We start from the raw sequence: 25,249 nt of genomic DNA, 5'->3' as shown, positions 1-25,249 counted from the left end.
TTGCAGGGCCAATCAGAGGGACGGGGGGGGAATGGGGGGGGGGGGCAGGAAGGTCATTTGGCCTGGGTTTCAAGTTCAAAGTGGGACCTCAAATTTAGATACTTGTTAGATTTTTGGCATTTTATAAGTTTCTCGATTTGTTTTTATGTGCTTCCCTATTGGACCAAAATGTGATAGACCATCTCAGCTTACAGCTGCAAATTGAAGCAAATAAGAGAGAGATGATTTGGTAAAAGACATAATTATGTCTAGGGTCCTCAAAAGCTGGAGGTGTCCCAGTCCTCTCTTTTCCTCTGAGAACGTCTGAATGCGTACGTGGTGTATTCTGTCACTGAACCAGGAGATCGATTCACTGACCTCAGGCCTACACCCTTGCACTGAGGATAGCTTTCTGTAATGACAATGGCTTTCTGGTTTTTCCTTTATTTGAGCTTATATACCACTCATTGCATCAGAGGCTATGCTCCAAGCAGAGTACAGTGCAGAGAGCTAAGTGACAGCAGTAGCAAATGGCATTTTATAGGGAAATAAATAATTCCTAGGTAATGTGTTGACAACCCTGCCATTATTGCAAGGATTCATGAAAATCAAACCAACTGCAGCACAAAGAGCGAGAATAAATGAAAACCTGCTGAAAGTGAGCTCTTTTATTGAAGCTGAGTTAGCGGGCTTTTCAGCCCTCGTTTCATGATTTTAAGAGACCGTCTTCTTTCTCACCTATGACCTTACGCATACTTTATATGTCGCTTCTTGGGTTACCTGTGGTGAAGGATTACATTTAATGAGATCGACCTGCCTCTCATTTGAGTTTCGGATGTTTTGGGATTGCCAAGTGTGGATCTGGAAGGCGAGGCATTTCGCAGTCAGAGGGAAGAAGAGCTGAGTGAGGCTTCTGGTGTGGGAGGCAGGGGAAAGAAGAGCAGGGTTTGCACAGAGGATCTCGAGAAACCAGTGGAGTCGTGTTCATGACAGACAAATCCTTTAATGTATGGATGCAAACACTGGCACAAAGTACAAGGCATAAAGGAACACTCTGGAAAGGATTTTTGGCTGACAAGCTGTTGCATGAACTCAAGAAGAAGCAAACAAGACAAGAACAAAATAAGGATCTTGCTCAAAAGGGAAGGAGGATACAGAGAACCAAGGCAAGGCGAGGGGAGGAGGCCCCTGCTTTAGAAATAATTTTTTTTGTCACTGAGCACACTCAGACAGCCTTAGGCCTTCGGAGGTGATGGTCACCGAGCCCTCCTGTTGGATCGAGCAGGCATAGACCTTGTTGGGGCTCATGGAGCTGGCCGGCACCGTCAGGTAGCTGCTGAGGCTGAAGGAGCTGTCCGAGTCCCGGGAGGGGAGGCCGGTCTGGACGCCGGTGTCCGTGGAAGTGCCGTCCACCGTCCAGCGCACTTTGGCAAGGCTCACCGACAGCTTACTCATGTGGCAGGTGAAGGTCTTGTCGGCTGCCAGCTCCTGGGACGGCGGTGGGAAGAGGAGCACGGAGGGCTTAGGAAAGCTGTCCACTGGTTAACAAGGGAGGAAGAGAGCAGAGCGAGAAATTATTAAAGCATCTATGGCAGTTCTGTGCATACAATATCTGAAGAGAGAGCTGGAAAGAGACCGCCAGACTGGGGAAAGGCAGATGCTACAGATGTGGCACTGAAGAAAAAAGTGAGGGAATCTTTCTCAGTTAAAATGTTTTTTTAATTATGACAGGAGTGATATCAGAGTGCAATATGTGCCAAATATTAAACCTTCTGTCTTGTGTTTGCAATGGGCTTTAGAGAGGCCATGTGTCAGCTTTTAAACTAAATTAATATTTACTGCTCCAATAGCTGTATCTGACTTAGAGGCTGAATTACTAAGGCGTCCTCCAATTCTGTGTCTTAGAGAAAAATCCTTAACTTGATATGAAAAGAAGCCATATTATTTATTTATTTAGACATTTTTTTTTATATACCTTCCTTCCATATTAGATCAAAACGGCTCAGAAATTAAAACCTACACAGTATGGGCATCTAAATAACATAAAACCTGAATCAGCATAAAAAAAACCCAAAGGAAAAATACAAGAGGAACATACTAGGTCATTAAATGCAGTCGTACAAATCCTGGTTTTCACTCCCTTTCTGAGTGCCTGGGACTCTGTCTAAGGTCTTATAGATGCGGGCGCTGGTTCCATGTACAGAAGATAAGTATTTGGGGGCTTTTTCACTTGTCTGTCACTTTCTGTATTGCTAATATGGAGTTTTTAAATATCGAATGAAAGGGGCTCATTTAATACAGGTTTTCTCTGGGGGGAATCCCCTGCTGAATCAGATACTAAGTTGGATACGGATATGGCAGAGAGAAATTAATTATTCGATTCCTAAGGCTGACCTGTGAGTCTGTCTAAAGCCCACTGCGGGCACACGGCGATAGATTTAATTTTCTGCACATACTGCATTCTGATCGCACTCCTTTGATAATGTAAAACATTTCAGAACCATCTATTTCCATTGAGAAAGCTTCCCTTCCTGTTTTCTTCTGTGCCCCTTACCATGAGGGCTGCTGCTTGCATACTGCAGATATCACAGACGCACATGTATTCAGGCGCAGGGCGCAGAGATGCGGCTAGAACGGTTCTTACTGCAGATAATTAATGCAGAAATCAATTGCAAACAGCAGAGAGAGGAAGTTTGCAGAGAAAGGGGGGAGGATATGGCACGGGTAGGCACAAAGGTGGGAGAGATGGAGGGCAATTTTGTTAAGAATTCTGCCAAGAAATGCTCAGCTCTGAAAGGTTAAAATCCCCCCGGGGTTCTGCAAAGGATTCTCTGCCTTCCAGGCAGGAGAAAGTGGATTAAAGGAGTCGCAGGCAACAGTAGGGGCGGGGAGCAGGAACTGGGGATTCAATTGCAATATTCAGAGCTTCCTGAAATAGCTCCAGGCTGTGAGGGCTGCCACCCAGCTGTTCCTGGTTTGGGCCTATTCTGTTCTAGCGTCTTTGTGCAGAGAGATGCCAAGGTCGCCCGAGGGCGTTTAGGAGTGACCCGGCCCTAGGCATGCAGGGAGAATTAAAAGGGAAAACCAAATCCTTCTCCTTTTCAGTTTTTTTTAAATGAGTGCTTGTTGTGAGCAGGGCCCCTTGTTTTAAACCCTGAAAGCTAAGCCAATAAAGCTACAGCTTAGGGGCTTTAGGGGAGAGGTTACTGCTGGACAAAAGCAAGGGAAGCCCCTTTCAGCCCTGTGCTCACCCAGAGAAGGGCTCGGTCAGGACATCCCCTGCAGTTACTCGGCAGCTTGGGATATTTGGGGACCCTTAGCGCAGTTTAGCATTTAAGGTAATATTAATGGGGTCCATCTTGGTACAAGCGTCAGGCCTGTGATGCTATCAGGAGGGACATTTGCACATTGCTCACAGGTAGCTGTAATATCTACGAGAAATGGCACCAGTCAGCAATGCCCCGAACTCAGTCCCAAAGGAAATCCCAGCTACAAGAAGGACTTATTTGTAAGTCTATTACAATGAATGCATTATGAACCATCTTTAACTCCCCAGTGAAAAAGGAAAAGAGGAGCTCTGAGAGGTGCGGGCAATGTGCAAACCTCTACCCAACGCTGCTTGTAGGACCCAAGAGTGCAGCTCAGTGCTAGGCAGAGCTCCTGACCCCCTCCCCCCCCCCCAGCACTCAGTGGCAGGAGGCCCTCGAATCTGTGATGTAAGACAGGACATCTGCTCTCTCTGCTGCTCGCTCTGTCAGATATCCTAAGAAAACAGGGCCAGGAGGGCTTCGCTTCTGTGCTCACGAACCACCTGTACATTTTACTCTCTGGGGCTGGGGGTGAGGGGATGGGAGAACTGAAGATGAGAGGAGAGGAGTTAGCAAGCTTAACGCCTACAGAGAGGGGATGGGGGAGCTCTGCTCGGGCAACTCTGCTCAGGGCTGCCCTGCTCCAACACAAACCTACCTTGCCCTCACTTGTGTTTCTAAAGGGGACCTGTTTTTTTTTGTTATGGTGCAGAGGTGCAGGAGCCCTAACTGCTGTGGGGAAAACTCAGCAGGCTGTGATAGCTATTTTTGGCCAAACATAAGAGTTCAGAAGAGAGAAGAAAACCTTCCAGAGCAGGTGGGTTCCTTCTTTGGAGGGCTCCTGAAGCAGGGATTTCATGTGCTCTGCAGAGCTCCTGTCCTGCTGTAGGGGAACTCTCCTTTCTTAAAGGATCACCCTAAAGATGATCCCTTCCACCAATACTTATCTTACAGCAAAGGAAGCAGCTGTGCTGAGACAAAGTGACTTATTAGTGCCTCATCTTTGGCTAATTCTTATCTAATTGTCACAGCCTGCAGAGAATGCGGACTGATGGGGACTTTTCTAAAGCTTTCAGCATCTCTGAGGCACACAGCGGTCAGGCTGCCTGGGATTCTGCCCTGCTGGCTCTTAGTTGACCTTTTATCCCATCAGTGAGAGGATTCCTGCCTTTCACACACTCAGAAGCCGCTCTCCCTTTCTCTGGCAGCCACTGAGACTGCAGGAAAAACCTCTAAATGGCAATGGTAGGAAACATTTTAGCTTCAAACCCTCACACACAATCTGGAATATAATAATGACTATTTCAATCAAGCACAGATTAAGAAGACTGAAAGGGAGAAATCATGAAGAAAGAAGGAAACTTAAAGCAAGGCTTTGCTTCTCATTGGTAAGTCAAGAAGTTTATTGTAATGTTAAGATATGAGTTCTAATCCCCGGCTCTGTGCAGGGCGAGCAGTTTGCCCATGGAAGGTAATTTCTCCTGTGGGGCAATTGGAAAAGGATTATGGGGTGGAAGCAGCAGCTCTAGTGACAACTCGCACCCCAGGAAACCCTACGAGTTGGGGTTAATTTAACGTCACTTTACTCAAAATGTAAAACTGAAAAAAAGGACCTCTCCCCACCAATCTCTTAAAAATGTTCTTTGCTGTATGGTGAAAGGAAAAGCCAATCAATAATTACTTTCGCTAGACTCGTTCTTACCTGTGACGATCAGTTTACTGCTTTGGCTGAACACCCACACAGCCAGACATCCTGGTCAGCCCCCAGGACAAGAAACCTAAGCTGCTCAGCCAGGAGTCTGACCCTGCACCCTGCAGGGGGACCCCTCCAGTTTAAGGGGACACTCCTGGGAGTTTACATGCAATAAGAGTTTGATGGAGATGGTAAGGGAGAGCGTTGTCTCTCACCAGAGACGGCACCGGTGCTGCCATAGGTACCCGCATGGCAAAGACTCCTGGCCAATCATTATTCACCCTAAAGCACACAAGAGCCCTGACTGCTGCCAGGAAAGACATAAGAGTTGTAAAAGAGGTTAGAAGAGGAAATGTTAGATTCTCCTGCCAGGAATTAGACGCATTCTCAGAGAGAGCTCTGCTGGTTCTTACCTGTGACAATCAGTTTGCTGCTCTGGCTGAACACAAACACAGCCAGACATCTCAGCTGTCGTCCTGCACAAAAAACAAGTTTTAGGGCCCTGCCTACAGCATGAATTAAACACTCAGCACATGATCACATCCCTCTGCCCTGTCCTCTCCTTCTCAGCTTCTCATTGGCCTCCTTCTCTCTGCCCTATCTCTAACCAAACCTGGAAACCTGTGATTTCCAGTCACCCTGAGATTACTGTGGAGGAACTGAAAGGGGTTGGGGAAGGCGGGATTGCAGGTACAACTGATGCGCAAAAACTTACTCTCATGCGCAAACACACACTAACACACTCACATAGTCACACTCACTTTCACACACACACACACATGCTCATTCTCTCACACATTCTCAGATGCTCACTTACAGCTTTACTCCTCTCATTCTCCTCCATAGGCATTCTCTCACAGGCATCCTCACTCACTCACTCACTCATCTCCCTTCTCCACACACACGTGCCCACTAACTCTTGCATCCGTGCTCACTCACACTCTCACTTCTCTTCCTCTTCCACAAACACACACACTCTCGGAGAGAAGCTCACTCATTCTCTTCCCCCTCACTCACTCATCACCCTCCTCCATACACATGCGCACTAACTCTCACATCTCTGCTCACTCACACTCTCAATTCTCTTCCTCTTACACATACACACACACTCTCGGAGAGAAGCTCACTCATTATTTTCCCCTTCACTCACTCACTCATCTTCCTCCTCCACACACACATGCGCACTAACTCTCGCATCTGTGCTCACTCACACTCTCACTTCTCTTCCTCTTCCACAAACACACACACTCTCAGAGAGAAGCTCACTCATTCTCTTCCCCCTCACTCACTCACTCATCACCCTCCTCCATACACATGCGCACTAACTCTCACATCTGTGCTCACTCACACTCTCACTTCTCTTCCTCTTCCACAAACACACACACTCTCAGAGAGAAGCTCACTCATTCTCTTCCCCCTCACTCACTCACTCATCACCCTCCTCCATACACATGCGCACTAACTCTCACATCTGTGCTCACTCACACTCTCAGTTCTCTTCCTCTTACACATACACACACATTCTCAAAGAGAAGCTCGCTCATTCTTTTCCCCTTTACTCACTCACTCATCTCCCTCCTCCATACACACCTGCCCACTAACTCTTGCGTCCGTGCTCTCTCACACTCTCACATCTCTGCCTCTTACACAAACACACACTCTCACAAAGAGAGAAGCTCACTCATTCTCTTTCCCCTCACTCACTCGCTCATCTCTCTCCTCCACACACACATGCCCACTAACTCTCGCGTCCGTGCTCACTCAGACTCTCACATCTCTGCCTCTTACACAAACACACACACTCTCAGAGAGAAGCTCACTCATTCTCTTCCCCTTCCCTTGGAATCCACCAGGAATAGCAACCTCTGACGTGGGCCCTTGGATCAGCAGCCTCTTTCTTTATTGTCCATTTCTTTTTCTGGAACTCCAATGGTCCACTGGCCACATGGGCCCGACGCTGCCCTTCTTCCTCCCACCCATTCAACTCTGTATTCCTCCTTCAACTGCATAGGCCCAACCCTGCATTACTTATCTGCAGCCCATGCAGCTCAACGCCCCTCCTTCAACCGTGCATTCTCGACGCTATGCCTCTTCTTTCCACACCATGCAGCTTGATGACCCTCCTTCAACTGCGCAGTCTCGATGCTGCTGCTTCTTCCTGGGCTCCCGTGGGGGCCTTTTTCTGTCACAGCATCCAGAGTTTTATGGTCTTGGCCTGGAGATCTGGTGTTTCTTTTAGAATTCTGGAGTCTCCAGGCCAAATCTGGAGAGTTCCCAGGTATGTCTATGACAGCCATCTCTGATCCAGTCCTGGTTTTGCCCCCAATTCATGCACGAGGATGTAACCCTGCTTGTCCTTGGGAAGTCAGAATTAGAATTCCATGCATGCAAAAGGCCAAAAGCATGACTGGATCAGCTTGTTGGTCTGACCTGGGTAAGGGGGAAGCAGAGATCAAATGGGGGTCTACGGCCCTCAGGGCTGGTTATTCCATTAGAGAAACTAGACAGTCACTTATGACATCAAATCTTTTGAGATGGCATAAACCTCCACATGTCACCTACTTGTTTTTAAGGCTTAGTACCTCAAGAGAGAAGGTAATGGATGCTGGATGGGTGGTGGAGTCAAAACGGACACTGGGTGGATGGGGGAGTTGTAGAGCGAGGGTATTGGGCTTATGGCGAGAAAGAGAGTGCTGAGCAGGTGAGGGTGGGGGTGAAGAGAGAGAGAAAGGATTCTGGTCAGGTAAGGAGGTGGAGAGAGAGGATTCTGGGCACTGCATGAAGGGGACATAGAGATTTGGGTGATGCTACTGTGCTGAGCAAAACGAGGAGGATGCAGGACTTGGCAGAGGGTGAAAGCAGGGTGAGAGGTGGATGCTGTGCCAGAGCTGCCCTCACTCGGCAGGTGTGTACAGATGGAAAGTCTGTCTATTAGGGGAGGGTACCTGACACCCTTGCGCCAGCCGTGATGTAATTGCACCAGGAAATAAATTGTGCAGATTTATGTCCCATCATATTCTATTGTGCCTTCCCTCATTGAGTGGGGGCTGGGGGCAGGGAGGAATCCACTTCTGGGATTGCTGAAGCCTAATGTACACAATATGTCCAAGGGTTTTCTTCCAAACAGGAAGCTTGACTTCAGGACCCTTAGGCGATGGGGCAGTCAGTGTTCCAGCAAACAGACAGGTGGAAGGATTCCATTTATAAATCTGTTCTCAAGAGATGAGTCCATGTTCTCAAACTGCAATTCCACAAGCACACTGTTTCGGGACCTCCGGGCTTTTCTGGTGACTGGCTTTGAGTTTCTTGTATTCCTTGGATGATTCCTGGTACCCGTTCTCCAGTGTTCTGTGTCACTCTGACCTTCCTCTCCACGTGACCTCTTTGCACTTCTTTTCGACAGTAACAGATGGGTAAGCATTCCTGTCCCTCCTTCTGCCGAGTTGTCTTGTGGCTGCACTGCATGTACCAACCCAGGGTGCAAACCAACAGCTCCAAGTCTTCTTGGTGTTTGGGTACTTGCCAGGTTCTTATGGCCTGGATTGGCCACTGTTGGAAACAGGATGCTGGGCTTGATGGACCCTTGGTCTGACCCAGTATGGCAGGTTCTTATGTTCTTACTGATAAAGCCCCTAGAAGCACATAAACTCCAAGCCTTCAAAAATAGAAGAGGACTCTTTCTAGTAAGGGACAGACCTAAGGATAAAGGCTATCTTCCAATATCTGAGAAACCTTTACTGAGTCCTACCTCGTAGGATTGTAGCTCCAGTTCAGGGGTGGACAAAGTTGCCAGTTTTCTCCCTAGAGAGGTAGTCAGGGGCCTAACTCCAGAGCCCTTTTCTTTGGGCTAGTAGTCTGTCCCTTCAGGGTCAACCCTTGGACCCAACACTGAGGGGCAGTCCCTCCTGCAAAACCTTTACAGAGGAGAGGGGAAAATACTTCCTCTCCTTATCATTCTTTTACTACTTCTGTCTTGCTCCCCTTCTGGAAAGTTCTAGGGGGTTACTATATTATCGACTGGAATGATCCATTGTAGTACCTCCCATAGAGGTGTTTATGCAAATGGATCAGTCCGTCTAGTTAAACTGTCTCATCAAACCTACTATGGACACCTTGCTCTGGTAAGGATTCAATGGGTCCTTGTACCAGGTGTAGCTCCCCCTTGACCGCTTACCTCATGGGGCATTCCTAGTCTGGGACTGATCTGGCGGGAGCCCCCCCTAGGGCAGACTCCATCGATCCTCACGTTCTTGGCGCCTGGTGCCTCCATCTGGGGAAGAAGGTATTAGTGAGTGGGATTTCTGTCCTTTCACCCCAGGAAACAAACGGGAGTATGAACAAGGCTAGCAGTATGTACAAATGTATACAGGTTTATTAGACTATATAAGAATATATATTTCTGCATGACTATGTACAAATGTATACAGGTTTATTAGATTATACACGTATATACATTTCTGCATGACTATGTACATCACTAATAGGATGTCAAACAGCATACTTATCTGCTCGTGGTTAATAGTGTCAGGCCACACAACTATATACATTTCTACAAGGTAGTAAGGACACTTAATATTTGGCAATTTGAGGTTGTTGGCCCCCACAGTATACCACCATATAGAAGAGAAGGGACCTCTTGTGTTCCTGCTTACTAAAACATTATTATTATCCTCTCCTGTTTTATCCCAAGTCTCACCCATGTGAACAGATGCAACTGTGCTGGTGGGCAGTGTTGGCCTTGGGGGGAGGGGAGGGGGTGTTGCCATTGTATCTAAACTGCCTCCTTCTGTTCTGCTGAGAGATCTGACTCTTCCTCCTGGTCTGTCGCCGGGGCCCACACCCTCCTGGGGGACCCAACTCTGCCTCCCGGACTGCCACTGGGGTTCACACCCTCCTGGGGAAGCCAGTTCGGCCTTCCAGACTGCTACTGGGGTTCCCTTGCTCAAGTGGGACATCTTGCTCTCCAGATCTGCCACTGGGGTCCCCTCACTCGGGGGGGTGGGGGGGGGGGGGCTGACTCCACCTCCAGGCCTGCTGCTGTCCTTCAGTTCTCCTCCCTTGGTAGGAAGGTTTACAGCTCCACTAGGCTCATGGCTGTTTTAGTGTTCAGTGGCTCTGCCCCTCCACAGTCTCAGCTTTCAGTAACTTTATATCTACTAAGCTCATGGCCAGTCACCTTCTCTGAGCCTGACTTTTGCTTTCTCTGTTGGCTGACCCTAAATGGGTCACCTCTCAGCCAAAAGGCCAAGACAAAGGCAAGACCACAGATAAAGACCATGTGCACACTCCTCTATCCTGCCTGCCATCTCCTCTATTGTCTGGGAACTTGGTACCCTCCTGTCTGAATACCCTTTGTAGTCAGGATGAAAATCTGTTTGCTTCCTAGGACTGTTATCCAGTATATTTATCTCATAAATCCCTTTTCCAGGCATAGTTCTGTAATTTAGGAGTTTGAATTCTCTGATTTTTAGGGATATTTCATTGCAAAATTACCAAAGGTAGTCAGCCCCTACCTGAAAATCTGACTTTTCTATTCAATGGTCATTTAAGTGCCCTTACAGTAAGGATCTGATGATCTTTTCAGTTTCATTCTGTGTTTCCTGGGCTGGCGGCTCATGTTACACAGCTGCATGGTCCTCCTTTTTTTTTTTTTTTCTCTGCTGCAGTTCACTTTAATGGTAGTGCGCTCAGACCTCTGTCTCTTGTGAGGGGGGTTTCACATGTTTCTATGTAGGCGGCCATCCTAGCCATTCCCCAACCTACTTTTCTTTTCCCTTCCCCTTCCCCTATTCCCCTTCTTCATTGCCTTTCTCTGTTTCATCATCATCCTTATCACATTTTTATATATTCCTCGTCTTCCTGTACAAATCACCCAAGGCGAGTTACGTCACCAGTTGCATATTACAATAAATGTTTCTTTCCCAATGCTCCCAGTCATTCTATTTCTCTCATCTCTTTATGGTCGCCCTCACATACAGTTTTAGCCGGTTATTTTATAGCTCCAGGTCTAAAGGGAAGAGCCCGAGCCAGTCCTGGTTTTCCACCCACTGCATTCATGGACCTGTAGTTCCCACTTTTTAAAAGATGTTGGAATTAGAAGCACTGACAGGCAAACCAGGAGTGATTTAGCCACTGCCAACAGACATGGATCCATAGGATAACCCTACACATACTATCTCACTCCCCGAGAAGCAGAGAAATGTTAAGCTTGACAAGGAGAGCTATAGCCAACAGAAAAAAATCATGTGGCAATACCTCTGTCTTATATTGTGGTGTATGGTTTGTATTTGGGTTTATTTATTATATATATTTTTTTGTTTGCATTTTGTCTTTCTTGTCATTCTTTACTGTGTTGATGATGTATTTATCCATCTTATGTACATTGCTTTGGTTAAATGTGATGAGTTATGAAGGTGGCTTATAAATAGAACATATTAAAATTAAATGAAGTTATTGCTGAGACCTCATCTTGGACTATTGTGTCTATTTCGGGAGACTGCATATCCAAAGTAGCGACAATCTAGAGAAGAACTACCAAAATTGTGCATAAGCAGCCATTGAGGACCCAAATTTGCAGACTCTGCAGAAGGGGACGGATACACTAGAGGTGGTTAAATACCTCAAAGGGAAAAATAATGCACAAGCGACAAGAATTTTTCAGTAGAAAAGAAGTTCCAGAATAAGGCTGTAAAGAGGGCAGTGTCGGGAGTAACATTAGGAAATATATTGATACTGAAAGGGGAGTGATACATAGGAGGGCCTCTCAGGGAAGGTGGTCCAGGCCAAAGCAGTATTGGAAATTCAACATTGTAGGATAAGCACAGAGGGCATCTTCAGTGGTGGGGAAACAAAGGTAAAACCTGGAGATGAAATCTGTGGTACTGCAATAGGAAGAGAAAATGGGCAGAGTCTGGATGGGTCTTCAGGATCTGCCATCTTGTTCTACACATAGTAAGATGGTAAATGTCGGCAGAAAAAGACTAGACATATTACCTTAAGAGATTGGGCCCTCTCTACAGCAGGTCCACCTTTATGGAACTCCATCCCCCCCGATCTTAGACAGGAACCCTGCCTCCCAATTTTCAGGAAAAGACTTAACATTTGGCTGTTTAAACAAGCATTCCCGAACTCCAATTAATTTAATTTCTCACCATCAAAATTATAAAACACAGCCATTTCAATTTCAACTATCTGTAATTATCGTTAGCCAACGTTAACCTTTCCTTTCCTTTTATTTCTCTCTTCGCCCAGTTCAATCATCCTTGTTATTTGTAACTGCTTTTTACCGCACTATAGTTCCAGTTTGAAGCTTATTATGCACCCCTGTTTTATTGTGAACCAGCATGATGTGATTGTTTTCATGAATGCCGGTATATAAAAAACCTAAATAAATAAAATAAAAATAAATATCCTGTTGTACCTAGACAGACAAGCATTGTCTTGGGCCTCTTCGCTGTGGTAGCACGAGGACCTGATTCTTCATGACCTGAAAGGATTCCTCAAACTGTTTAAGTCAGTCTTCGATGACCCTGCTCGGTATAACACTGCAGGATCTTCTTTGGTTCACCTTAAGCAAGGTAATAAACCATTAGCTGACTTTGCTATCGAATTCAAGACACTGGTGTGAATTAGTCTGGGACCCGAAATGCATGAAGATCCTCTACTTCGAAGGACTGAACTCTCGTCTGAAGGATGAGTTCGCCGCTCATGAGATGCCTAAGACCTTGGCTGAACTAGTGAAGTTGGCAACAAGCCTTGATCGCTGACTTCGTGACAGGTTTCATGAGACCAAGACTCCCAGAAAACCCTTTCAGGGTGAAGCACGAGCTAAGTCCATACCCAGGCCTGTTCCCTCTGTTCCAGTTGTTGGCGAAGAAGAACCTATGCAATTAGGCCACAGCCATCTGACATCCAAAGAGAGAAGAACACGGAAGAAACTAGGGCTGTGCATGTATTGTGGACAAGCTGGCCATACTGTTCAAACATGCCCCATATGTCCGGGATCTGGCAGACCTAAGTCCTGCGGGAGGACTCTTCTTAGGTCTTACTGTTCCTTCTCCTCCACTCTCTCTTGCTGTATCTTTGATCTGTGGACCATTAGAGTACCAGACTCTTGCCCTAGTGGACCCAGGGGCAGGAGCAATTTCATTCTACAAACGTTTAGTGGAGCACTTTGAAGTCTCCACTCCTTCTGTCATCCATTCATGGAGAGCCCTTACCGGGTGAAGTAATCCAACTCACCGAACCAGTATGTCTATGGACCGGTGCTCTTCATTCTGAAACTATCTCCTTCTTTGTTTTAGAGAAGGCCATGCACCCTACAGTACTGGGACTACCATGGCTGCAGCAGCATATGCCTCAATTCAATTGGGCTACACTGGAACTTTCACGTTGGGGTCCAGACTGCCATGGTAAATGCCTGAAGGAGGTCGCTCATATAAGCTGCATGCCAACCACCCCAGTAATGCTGGGGTTGCCGCCTCATAATGCATCTTTCCTAGATGTCTTTTCAAAAGAAGCTGTAGATGTACTACCACCTCATAGACCCTATGACTGCGCTATTAATCTGAAGCCTAACACTGAACCACCCAAGGGATGGGTGTACCCTCTCTCCGTGACAGAGAATAAAGCCAAGTCCGAATATATTAAGGAAAACCTCCAAAAAGGCTTCATAAGACCCTCCAAGTCTCCTGCTGTGCAGGTTTCTTCTTTGTGGGGAAGAAGGCAGGAACTTTGAGTCCATGTATAGATTACAGGGGTCTCAACGAGATAACAGTGAATGATCATTACCCCCTGCCTCTGATCTCAGAGCTATTTGACAAACTACAGGGAGCCAAGATCTTCTCCAAGCTTGATCTGAAAGGAGCCTACAACTTACTTCGCATATGAGCTGGCGATGAGTGGACGATGGCCTTCAACACCCGGGATGGTCACTTTGAATATTTAGTGATGCCTTTCAGTCTGTGCAATGCCTCGGCTGTCTTTCAAAATTTAATGAACGACATTTTCCAGGATCTCCTCTATAAGTGTGTCGTATATCTAGACGACATCTTGATATTCTCTCAAGACATGACCACTCATCTGGAGGATGTTTAAAGAGTACTACAAAGGCTCCGTGAAAACCATCTCTATGCCAAGCTATCCAAATGTGAATTCCATAAGGAATCAGTGCCCTTCTTGGGCTACATCGTTTCTAACCAAGGTTTTCAGTGGATCCACAAAAGCTAGAGAGCATCAAGAAATGGGCACAACCCACCAGTCTAAAGGTTCTCAGACGTTTCTTAGGTTTCACCAACTATTACAGGACTTTCATCAAGAACCACTCCTCACTTACAGTTCCGCTTACAGCTTTGACGAAGAAAGGTGCCAATGTTGCAAAGTGGTCTGCGGAGGCAATAGCTGCTTTCTAGAAATTAAAAGATGCCTTTTCGGGTAAGCCGTGTCTCCGACATACGGATCCCATCAGCCCTTCATCGTAGAGGTCGATACCTCAGACGTTGGCGTAGGGGCCGTACTAAGTCAGGCCGGTGATTCGAGGGTTCCACAACCTTGCTCATTCTTCGCCTGCCACTTCTCCTCAGTGGAGAAAAATTATGGTATAGGAGATAAGGAGCTCCTGGCTATAAAGATGGCATTCGAATAAAAGCGCCCTTGGCTCGAAGGAGCGCAACATCAAGTTACTGTCTTTACAGACCATAAGAATCTGGAGTACGTCTGCCACGCTCAGCGCCTAAATCATAGACAAGCGAGATGGTCTCTGTTTTTCAACAGATTTAACTTTGTGCTAAAATACCGCCCTGGAGATAAGAATATCAGATCAGATGCCCTGTCTCGCTCATTCCTCTGAGGACATTCCAGAGGAACCGCAACACATCACTGACCCAGAAAGGGTTATTTTGGCAGCTACTCACTCAGTACCTGTGGGAAAAACTATCTTACCCAAGAACCTCAGAAAGAAGTTATTAGCATGGGCTCACGACTCTAAACTGGCAGGACACCCTGGCCAACACAGAACTCTGTCTAAGCTACAAAACTTTTATTGGTGGCCCACCATGAAGGAAGACACATTCGCTTAAGTTGCTTCCTGTGCAAATTGCGCCAGACAGAAGATGCCACCCGGTCGTCCTTGGGGTTTGCTCCAACCCTTGCCAGTCCCAGATGAACCATGGACACACATCGCCACAGACTTCGTGGTAGACTTACCACTTTCAGGAGGAAACAACACGATTTGGATAACTGTAGATCGGTTCTCAAAGATGGCTCATTTTGTGGCTCTCCCTGGCTTATCCACTGCCATGGAGCTCGTCAAGCTCTTCATTACGCACATCTTCTGTCTCCACGGCAGTCCTAAGCACATAGTGTCCGACCAAGGAGCCCAATTCACAGCTAAGTTCTGGAAGGCACTATGTAAGAAGTTTGAAATTTTTCTCGACTTCACCTCAGCATACCATCCACAATCTAACAGGCAAACAGAGAGAATGAACAGGACACTCAAGCAGTTCATTCGTGCCTATGTGAACAGTCACCAGAATGATTGGAGTGAACTGTTGCCATGGGTGGAATTCATCATCATTTATTTATTTAAAATCTTTTCTATACTGTCGTTCAGTATACTACCGTCACAACGGTTTACATAGAGGCACATATAGTAAATTGTACATCAATTCTCATTGTTATGATATTGAAGTGTTTGGTGGATTCTCAGGGACTACAGCGATGCTATTCTCTCACAGGGAGGAGCCCCATAGAGAACTGTAGTACTGGGCTAGACTCAGATGCCCAAACACAGAGAATAGATCTTTTATTATACAGCTAGTGAGGTCCACCAGAGGTGGCGTAGAGAGTAGATTAGTCGGCAGTAGTCTGTGATCCTTGGCGTAGGAGACCCGTCCCACAATGGTGGTGTAAGGCCCTGATGCAGACGTCCAGTAAGGCACTGTAGGAGAGATAGACTGGCAGATGTTATAGTACACTCCCTGGTAGCTGAGTAGATAGAGTTCCCAATGAGCAGTAGAGAGAGGATAGGTAATAACAGTCTGTGGTCCTCGGCAGAGGAGACCCGTTCCACAATGGTGTGTAGGGCCCAATGCAGATGAGCAGCGAGGAGCTGTAGATAGACAGACTGGGAGAAGTTGTACTCACTCTCTGTAGCTGATGGGTAGTGTTCCAGCAGGTTGAAGAATAGGTAGAAGGCACCAGGGGAGACACAAAGGCCCTCGAGGAGCGAGTACCCAGGTTAGTAGACCCCGAAGGGTGAAGGTAGCTTCCAGCAGGCAGTAGAAGTGGCAGAGCAGCTTCAGACCGGAACAAATCCAATCTGTTGCTAACTCGGCGAGAGTCAGCAAATGCGCAACCTTTTGAATACGGAAGCAATGACATCACTCGAGGGGGACACCCCCGAGGTTGCGCCAACACTGCTACAAGACTTGAAGCGTGCGTGCGTGCACACCCTAGGAGTTCTCAGGTCAACATGGCAGGACGCCATGCCAGAGCTGCTCCGGGGAAGCCGGATGGTGCGGCAAGGAGATGCCACGGATGCCATTCTCCCGAGGCTGGTGGAGTAGGCTGAAATAGAGGTGAGGAATGTCCGGCGAAGCTGTCTGACATCGGACGCAACACTCATCCAGCAACATCCACTGGATCAACACCATTCGAAGTGGTTTATGGACGACTACCACTGCCACCACTGCCACTTCCATTATCAGTGTCGTCTAGGGATGTGGATCGGGTGCCCGATTGTTCCCGCTTTTGGGTTCGTCTGGCCACAGGAACATCTCATTTTCCCGCGGATCCCCGTTTTTTTTTTGTGAAAAATCGTTTTTCGGGTTAGTGCACGCTAACTCATGTTAGCGCGCACTAACAAAAATAGCAAAAAGTAACAAAAAATAACAAAAATAAACGTTTTTTTGTTACCGCGCACTAACCCGAAAAATGATTTTTACAAAAATTCGGGGGGGAAAGTGATCGTTTCTGTTTTTACCCGATATATTAACTAATTTAGAAATATCCTACGATATTTTAATTCGTTAGAAAAACGATTCACATCCATAGTGTTGTCCCCAGCAGCTCAATCAACTGCCAAAGACATTCAACAACTTTGGACGCAGACAAAAGACATGTGTCTTAAAGTAGGAATTCGAGCTAAAAAGGGATATGATGCTCATCACTGTAAGGCTCCAGAGTTCCAGCCTGGTGACAAAGTCTGGCTATCAACTAAGCACTTGAGACTTAAACTACCCTCAGCTTGCTTCGCTCCTCGCTTCATTGGACCATTTCCTATTCTCTGACAATTAGGCAATCTCACCTATAGTCTGAAGCTACCATCCACATTGAAGATCCACAATGCATTCCACATATCACTATTGAAGCCTTTGATCCTTAGTGAGTTCTCCAACAAGTCACCAGAAGCTACACCAGTAGAAGCAGAAGAAGCATCCAATACAAAGTAGACGCTATTCTCGATGTGAGAAAGAGAGGCAGAGTATGGGAATATCTCCTATCTTGGGAGGGCTATGGACCTGAAGAAAACTCTTGGACTACATTGGCTAAATGTCCTTGCTGTATCGGAACGGAGACTACACGTCACTATATCAACATTAAAATTACCAGACTATTAAGATATTTGGTGCTTTAACCCTAAGACAGTTTTCTGATATATATAAAGAGACCAACTTCACACAGCCCCTGAGGCAGCCCCAAACGGGGCGAAACTTGGCCTGAGTCGGGCATTTATATGAATTTGTGTCTCCATTCAAATAAAGCTTACACTTGGACTATTTTGGCATCTAATCTGCATTACTGCCCAAACGGCTTTCTTAGATCGCCTACCCTCTTGCTTTATCAATCCTACATTGGCTAATATACTGGATAAAGAGATGCTACTAGACTTTCATAGATTGCATCCTCAGAAACCAAGACCTGGTAGGAAACAGCATGGACGCCCTTTCAAGGGGGGTACTGTTGTGTCCGTCGGTGATAGACGGCTTTGCCCTGTTTGCCTCACCTTATTCACAGCTCCTCCCACTTACCTAGGAAAGATGGCTACCGCTATGTCTACAAGCCGACCTCTCTGGAGTCCCTGGAATGGCTATGGTGCAGCCTCCTGCCATGATCCTCCCACGTACCTACTAGGGTGCGCTACCCACGTCTTTATTCCAACATTGGTGCAAACCTCGGGGCATTCCCCGATGCTGACGTCACACCATCAGGGTATATAACCTATTCTAATTTGCTAGCTCGTTGAGTTATCAAGGACTCAAATCCTTTCCTGTTTATGCTACTCTGCTGCTTCTGTGCTGCCGCTGGAAGCTCTCTCTCTGCCGTTCGGGGTAACTACTAACCTGGGTACCCGCACCTCAGGGGCCCTTTCCTTTATTTCAGGTGCCTCACAGGGAACATGTACTCGCTCCTCGAGGGCCTGTTCTCCCTGCCTCGGTGCCTGCACTTACTTCTACAAACCTGTGGAATCGCATATCTACAGCAAACACCTAGTGAGTACTCTACTCTCAGTCTATCTCATCCACAGTACTTCCTTGCTGGGAAACCTGCTTCGGATCCTTCCGATATCAACAGGGTGAGAAGGGCTCCCTCTGCTGAGGTCTCTGAGACGGCAACTACCAGACTGCCTCACTACTGCCACTTCTGGTGGTACTCTTCAAGCTGTATAATAAAGAACTAACTGTGTTTGTGTGTTCTGAGTCTAGCCCAGTACTATGGCTCCTCACGGGGCTCCTCCCTGTGGGCGCGGTCATGTGCCCCAATACCCAAGGATCCACCCAAACACTGCTCAACCATAACAAAACCTTGCACAAGCCCTGTTTCAGACACTTACTCTCTCCCCCAGCCCATCTTCCCATTTCAGCCTCTAGATCACAATTCAGTCCCTCCAACCCCATCTTCCTTCTTAGAGCTGCCTGACCCTCAGGCTCCATCACAAAGCAAAGGTCTCTGGTGTAGCCAAGTAGCAGAAAGCAATAGCATCTCTGCAATGAAGCTTAGAAGATGGGAGGAAGGGCATCGCAGGGCAGGGAGCATGAGAATGAGACACAGATCGGGCTCAGAGCTGCTTCTTCAGGATAAACACTGTGCAGGGTAACTCTGCTTATCCGTCCCTGGTACCCTCAGCATACTCATTATGCAATGTTACTCTGCTTATCAGTCTCTGGTACCCTCAGCATACTCATTATGGGTTACTCTGCTTATCCGTCCCTGGTACCCTCAGCATACTCATTATGCAATGTTACTCTGCTTATCCGTCCCTGGTACCCTCAGCTTACTCATTATGCAGTGTTACTCTGCTTATCCCTCCCTGGTACCCTCAGCATACTCATTATGCAGTGTTACTCTGCTTATCCCTCCCTGGTACCCTCAGCATACTCATTATGCAGTGTTACTCTGCTTATCCCTCCCTGGTACCCTCGGCTTACTCATTATGCAGTGTTACTCTGCTTATCCATCCCTGGTACCCTCAGCATACTCATTATGCAGTGTTACTCTGCTTATCCATCCCTGGTACCCTCAGCATACTCATTATGCAGTGTTACTCTGCTTATCCGTCCCTGGTACCCTCAGCATACTCATTATGCAGTCTTACTCTGCTTATCCGTCCCTGGTACCCTCAGCATACTCATTATGCAGTCTTACTCTGCTTATCCGTCCCTGGTACCCTCAGCATACTCATTATGCAGTCTTACTCTGCTTATCCGTCCCTGGTACCCTCAGCATACTCATTATGCAGTCTTACTCTGCTTATCCCTCCCTGGTACCCTCAGCATACTCATTATGCAGTGTTACTCTGCTTATCCCTCCCTGGTACCCTCAGCATACTCATTATGCAGTGTTACTCTGCTTATTCGTCCCTGGTACCCTCAGCATACTCATTATGCAGTGTTACTCTGCTTATCCCTCCCTGGTACCCTCAGCATACTCATTATGCAGTGTTACTCTGCTTATCCGTCCCTGGTACCCTCAGCATACTCATTATGCAGTGTTACTCTGCTTATCCCTCCCTGGTACCCTCAGCATACTCATTATGCAGTGTTACTCTGCTTATCCCTCCCTGGTACCCTCAGCATACTCATTATGCAGTGTTACTCTGCTTATCCCTCCCTGGTACCCTCAGCATACTCATTATGCAGTGTTACTCTGCTTATCCCTCCCTGGTACCCTCAGCATACTCATTATGCAGTGTTACTCTGCTTATCCCTCCCTGGTACCCTCAGCATACTCATTATGCAGTGTTCCTCAGGCAATGTGCCCCGCATCATTCAGGATTCTCATTGTAAATTCCTGTGGCACCCACCACAAGATAATCCTTGATAAGGTGTAGACCCACATGAAGTCTCCCTCCATCACTCAGTGCTTTCAGCTCATCATGTCTAACACCTGCTCTGTGCTCTTCCTCTTTGTGTGACAGTGACAGATCAGTCTGGGTTTTTGTCAGGCGATTTATCACAGTGGTACACTGAGATAGGTGGATACCATTTCTGACAGTAATAGAGAGCGGTGTCTGTAACTTCTGCATTCTTTATGAGGAGCTGATACTCCGTCCCAGCACTGTTCACATTGGAAGTGAAATTGGCTGATGATATTCCCGGCCCATACTTTGGAGCTGAGTAGGAGTGATGGTGATACAGGAGGAACATTGGTGCCTCTCCTGGGATGTGGCTCAGAAAAGCTGTAGCATAGTCATCCTTTACTCCAACATCACAGGTAAAAGTTGCATTTTGCCCACGACTCACAGAGAGAACAGGAGGCGTCAGCACAGGAGTCTGAGACTGAACATCTGGAAAACAGAACAGAAAGAATTATTAAATTGATATTTGCACCATTATTATTATGGGTAATTCAGTTTATAAATATCCAGTGCCTTACATACCTGCAATCCAGAGCAGGACAGAGAATAACAAGGTCTGTGGCAGCCTCATTGTGAGGGTGAAGTTCTCCTGCTCCCAGCTCTGATCTGTGCTGTAAATTGGCGGGAGCATAAATACCAGCAGCAGGGAGACCCCCGGGGAGTGCACATGCAAATATGCAAATCATTATAGGTAATTATTACCATTCCTCTGTTACATATGAAATCGGTGTTACTAAAATCCATCTTCTACCATAGGCAGAGCTCTGCTGCCTCATTCTGTAGAGATTTTGTCCCTGAATTTTACTCCTGGGGGTTTGGGGTTCCATGTTCATTCTGTAGAGATTTTGTCTCTGAATTTTACTCCTGGGGGTTTGGGTTTCCATGTTCATTCTGTAGAGATTTTGTCCTTGAATTTTACTCCTGGGGGTTTGGGTTTCCATGTTCATTCTGTAGTGATTTTGTCTCTGAATTTTACTCCTGGGGGTTTGGGTTTCCATGTTCAATCTGTAGTGATTTTGTCTCTGAATTTTACTCCTGGGGGTTTGGGTTTCCATGTTCAATCTGTAGTGATTTTGTCTCTGAATTTTACTCCTGGGGGTTTGGGTTTCCATGTTCATTCTGTAGAGATTTTGTCTCTGAATTTTACTCCCGGGGGTTTGGGTTTCCATGTTCATTCTGTAGAGATTTTGTCCCTGAATTTTACTCCTGGGGGTTTGGGTTTCCATGTTCATTCTGTAGAGATTTTGTCTCTGAATTTTACTCCTGGGGGTTTGGGTTTCCATGTTCATTCTGTAGAGATTTTGTCCCTGAATTTTACTCTTGGTTATTTGGGTTTCCATGTTCATACTGTACAGTTTTTGTCCCTGAATTTTACTCCTGGGGGTTTGGGTTTCCAGGTTCATTCTGTAGAGATTTTGTTCCTGAATTTTACCTCTGGGGGTTTGGGTTTCCATGTTCATTCTGTAGAGGTTTTGTCTCTGAATTTTACTCCTGGGGAGTTGGGTTTCCATGTTCATTCTGTAGAGATTTTGTCTCTGAATTTTACTCCTGGGGGTTTGGGTTTCCATGTTCATTCTGTAGAGATTTTGTCTCTGAATTTTACTCCTGGGGGTTTGGGTTTCCATGTTCATTCTGTGAGGATTTTGTCTCTGAATTTTACTCCTGGGGGTTTGGGTTTCCATGTTCATTCTGTAGAGATTTTGTCTCTGAATTTTACTCCCGGGGGTTTGGGTTTCCATGTTCATTCTGTAGAGATTTTGTCTCTGAATTTTACTCCCGGGGGTTTGGGTTTCCATGTTCATTCTGTAGAGATTTTGTCTCTGAATTTTACTCCCGGGGGTTTGGGTTTCCATGTTCATTCTGTAGAGATTTTGTCTCTGAATTTTACTCCCGGGGGTTTGGGTTTCCATGTTCATTCTGTAGAGATTTTGTCTCTGAATTTTACTCCCGGGGGTTTGGGTTTCCATGTTCATTCTTTAGAGATTTTGTCTCTGAATTTTACTCCTGGGGGTTTGGGTTTCCATGTTCATTCTTTAGAGATTTTGTCTCTGAATTTTACTCCCGGGGGTTTGGGTTTCCATGTTCATTCTGTAGAGATTTTGTCTCTGAATTTTACTCCTGGGCATTTGGGTTTCCATGTTCATTCTGTAGAGATTTTGTCCCTGAATTTTACTCCTGGGGGTTTGGGTTTCCATGTTCATTCTGTAGAGATTTTGTCTCTGAATTTTACTCCTGGAGGTTTCGGTTTCCATGTTCATTCTGTAGAGATTTTGTCCCTGAATTTTACTCCTGGGGGTTTGGGTTTCCATGTTCATTCTGTAGAGATTTTGTCTCTGAATTTTACTCCTGGGGGTTTGGGTTTCCCTGTTCATTCTGTAGAGATTTTGTCCCTGAATTTTACTCCTGGGGGTTTGGGTTTCCAGGTTCATTCTGTAGAGATTTTGTCCCTGAATTTTACTCCCGGGGGTTTGGGTTTCCCTGTTCATTCTGTAGTGATTTTTGTCCCTGAATTTTACTCCTGGGGGTTTGGGTTTCCATGTTCATTCTGTAGAGATTTTGTCCCTGAATTTTACTCCTGGGGGATTGGGTTTCCATGTTCATTCTGTAGAGATTTTGTCCCTGAATTTTACTCCTGGGGGTTTGGGTTTCCATGTTCATTCTGTAGAGATTTTGTCCCTGAATTTTACTCCTGGGGGTTTGGGTTTCCATGTTCATTCTGCAGTGTTACTCTGCTTATCTTTCCCTGGTACCCTGAACATACTCATTATGCAGTGTTCCTCAGGCAATGTGCCCCGCATCATTCAGGATTTTCATTGTAAATTCCTGTGACACCCACCATAAGATAATCTGATAAGGTTTAGACCCACATGAAGTCTCCCTCCATCACTCAGTGCTTTCAGCTCATCATGTCTAACACCTGCTCTGTGCTCTTCCTCTTTGTGTGACACTGACAGATCAGTCTGGGTTTTTGTCAGCCAATTTATCACAGTGGTATCCTGGGGGACTGTTATACCATTTCAGACAGTAATAGAGAGCGGTGTCTGTGACTTCTGCATTCTTTATGAGGAACTGATACTCTGTTCCAGCGCTGTTCACAGAGGCTGAGAAATGGGCTGATGATATTCCTGGCCCATACTTTGGTGCTGAGTAGGAGTGATGGTGATACAGCAGGAGCTTCGGTGCCTCTCCTGGGATCTGACTCAGGAAGAAAGTAGCATCTCCATCCTTTACTCCAACATTACAGGAAAAAGTTGCACTTTGCCCACGACTCACAGAGAGAACAGCAGGTGACAGCACAACTGTCTGAGACTGAACAGCTGGAAAACCAGAACAGAAAGAATTGTTAAATTAATATTTGCACCATTATTATTATGGGTAATTCAGTTTATAAATATCTCATGCCCCGCATACCTGCAATCCAGAGCAGGACAGAGAATAACAAGGTCTGTGGCAGCCTCATTGTGAGGGTGAAGTTCTCCTGCTCCCAGCTCTGATCTGTGCTGTAAATTGGCGGGAGCATAAATAGCAGCAGCAGGGAGACCCCCGGGGAGTGCACATGCACATAAGCAAATCATTATAGGTAATCATTACCATTCCTCTGTTACATATGAAATCAGAGTTAGTAAGATCCATGTCCCACCCTAGGCAGAGCTCTGCTGCCTCATTCTGTAGAGATTTTGTCTCTGAATTTTACTCCTGGGGGTTTGGGTTTCCATGTTCATTCTGTAGAGATTTTGTCCCTGAATTTTACTCCTGGGGGTTTGGGTTTCCATGTTCATTCTGTAGAGATTTTGTCCCTGAATTTTACTCCTGGAGGTTTGGGTTTCCATGTTCATTCTGTAGAGATTTTGTCCCTGAATTTTACTCCTGGGGGTTTGGGTTTCCATGTTCATTCTGTAGAGATTTTGTCCCTGAATTTTACTCCCTGGGGTTTGGGTTTCCCTGTTCATTCTGTAGAGATTTTGTCTCTGAATTTTACACCTGGGGGTTTGGGTTTCCATGTTCATTCTGTAGAGATTTTGTCTCTGAATTTTACTCCTGGGGGTTTGGGTTTCCATGTTCATTCTGTAGAGATTTTGTCTCTGAATTTTACTCCTGGGCGTTTGGGTTTCCAGGTTCATTCTGTAGAGATTTTGTCCCTGAATTTTACTCCTGGGGGTTTGGGTTTCCATGTTCATTCTGTAGAGATTTTGTCTCTGAATTTTACTCCCGGGGGTTTGGGTTTCCACGTTCATTCTGTAGAGATTTTGTCCCTGTATTTTACTCCTGGGGTTTGGGTTTCCACGTTCATTCTGTAGAGATTTTGTCCCTGAATTTTACTCCTGGGCGTTTGGATTTCCATGTTCATTCTGTAGAGATTTTGTCCCTGAATTTTACTCCTGGGGGTTTGGGTTTCCATGTTCATTCTGTAGAGATTTTGTCTCTGAATTTTACTCCTGGGGTTTGGGTTTCCAGGTTCATTCTGTAGAGATTTTGTCCCTGAATTTTACTCCTGGGGGTTTGGGTTTCCAGGTTCATTCTGTAGAGATTTTGTCTCTGAATTTTACTCCTGGGGGTTTGGGTTTCCATGTTCATTCTGTAGAGATTTTGTCCCTGAATTTTACTCCTGGGGGTTTGGGTTTCCATGTTCATTCTGTAGAGATTTTGTCTCTGAATTTTACTCCTGGGGGTTGGGTTTCCATGTTCATTCTGTAGAGATTTTGTACCTGAATTTTACCTCTGGGGGTTTGGGTTTCCAGGTTCATTCTGTAGAGATTTTGTCCCTGAATTTTACTCCTGGGGGTTTGGGTTTCCATGTTCATTCTGTAAGATTTTGTCCCTGAATTTTACTCCTGGGGTTTGGGTTTCCATGTTCATTCTGTAGAGATTTTGTTCCTGAATTTTACTCCTGGGGGTTTGGGTTTCCATGTTCAT

General features: G+C 46.2%; 1 protein-coding gene across 8 annotated transcripts; it reads right to left on the bottom strand.

The window, feature by feature from the left end:
• Positions 1-957: 957 nt before the first annotated feature.
• LOC115082405 (immunoglobulin kappa light chain-like) lies at positions 958-23,850 on the bottom strand. Of its 8 annotated transcripts, none has more exons than XM_029586625.1 (5): positions 23,747-23,850; positions 23,349-23,652; positions 20,439-20,460; positions 5,394-5,427; positions 958-1,517 (listed from the first exon to the last, which is right to left on the bottom strand). In XM_029586625.1, exons 1-5 carry the CDS (start codon positions 23,793-23,795, stop codon positions 1,192-1,194), a joined length of 735 nt encoding a protein of 244 aa, XP_029442485.1. In that variant the 5' UTR covers positions 23,796-23,850; the 3' UTR covers positions 958-1,191. The 8 variants fall into 8 exon arrangements, with proteins under 8 accessions (XP_029442485.1, XP_029442489.1, XP_029442482.1 ...); XM_029586629.1 differs by lacking the exon at positions 5,394-5,427 and adding an exon at positions 4,990-5,023; XM_029586622.1 differs by lacking the exon at positions 20,439-20,460 and having other exon boundaries at positions 23,327-23,652.
• Between the last annotated feature and the right edge of the window lie 1,399 nt (positions 23,851-25,249).

The sequence above is a fragment of the Rhinatrema bivittatum genome, unplaced genomic scaffold (assembly GCF_901001135.1).
Source record: "Rhinatrema bivittatum unplaced genomic scaffold, aRhiBiv1.1, whole genome shotgun sequence".
NCBI classification, from domain to species: Eukaryota; Metazoa; Chordata; class Amphibia; order Gymnophiona; family Rhinatrematidae; genus Rhinatrema; species Rhinatrema bivittatum.
The sequence above is the reverse complement of the archived record's forward strand: the minus strand, read 5'-3'. Positions and strand labels throughout refer to the sequence as shown.

Excerpts from the sequence above, each read along its gene's own strand:
- LOC115082405 (XM_029586622.1), bottom strand. The coding sequence starts at position 23,795 with ATGAGGCTGCCACAGACCTTGTTATTCTCTGTCCTGCTCTGGATTGCA. Across the intron at positions 5,428-23,326 it reads ATAACAGTCCCCCAGGATAC|GTGTTCAGCCAGAGCAGCAA; the intron begins CACTGTGATAAA and ends CTGGCTGTGTTT. Across the intron at positions 1,518-5,393 it reads CAGCAAACTGATTGTCACAG|TGGACAGCTTTCCTAAGCCC; the intron begins GTAAGAACCAGC and ends CTTGTTAACCAG.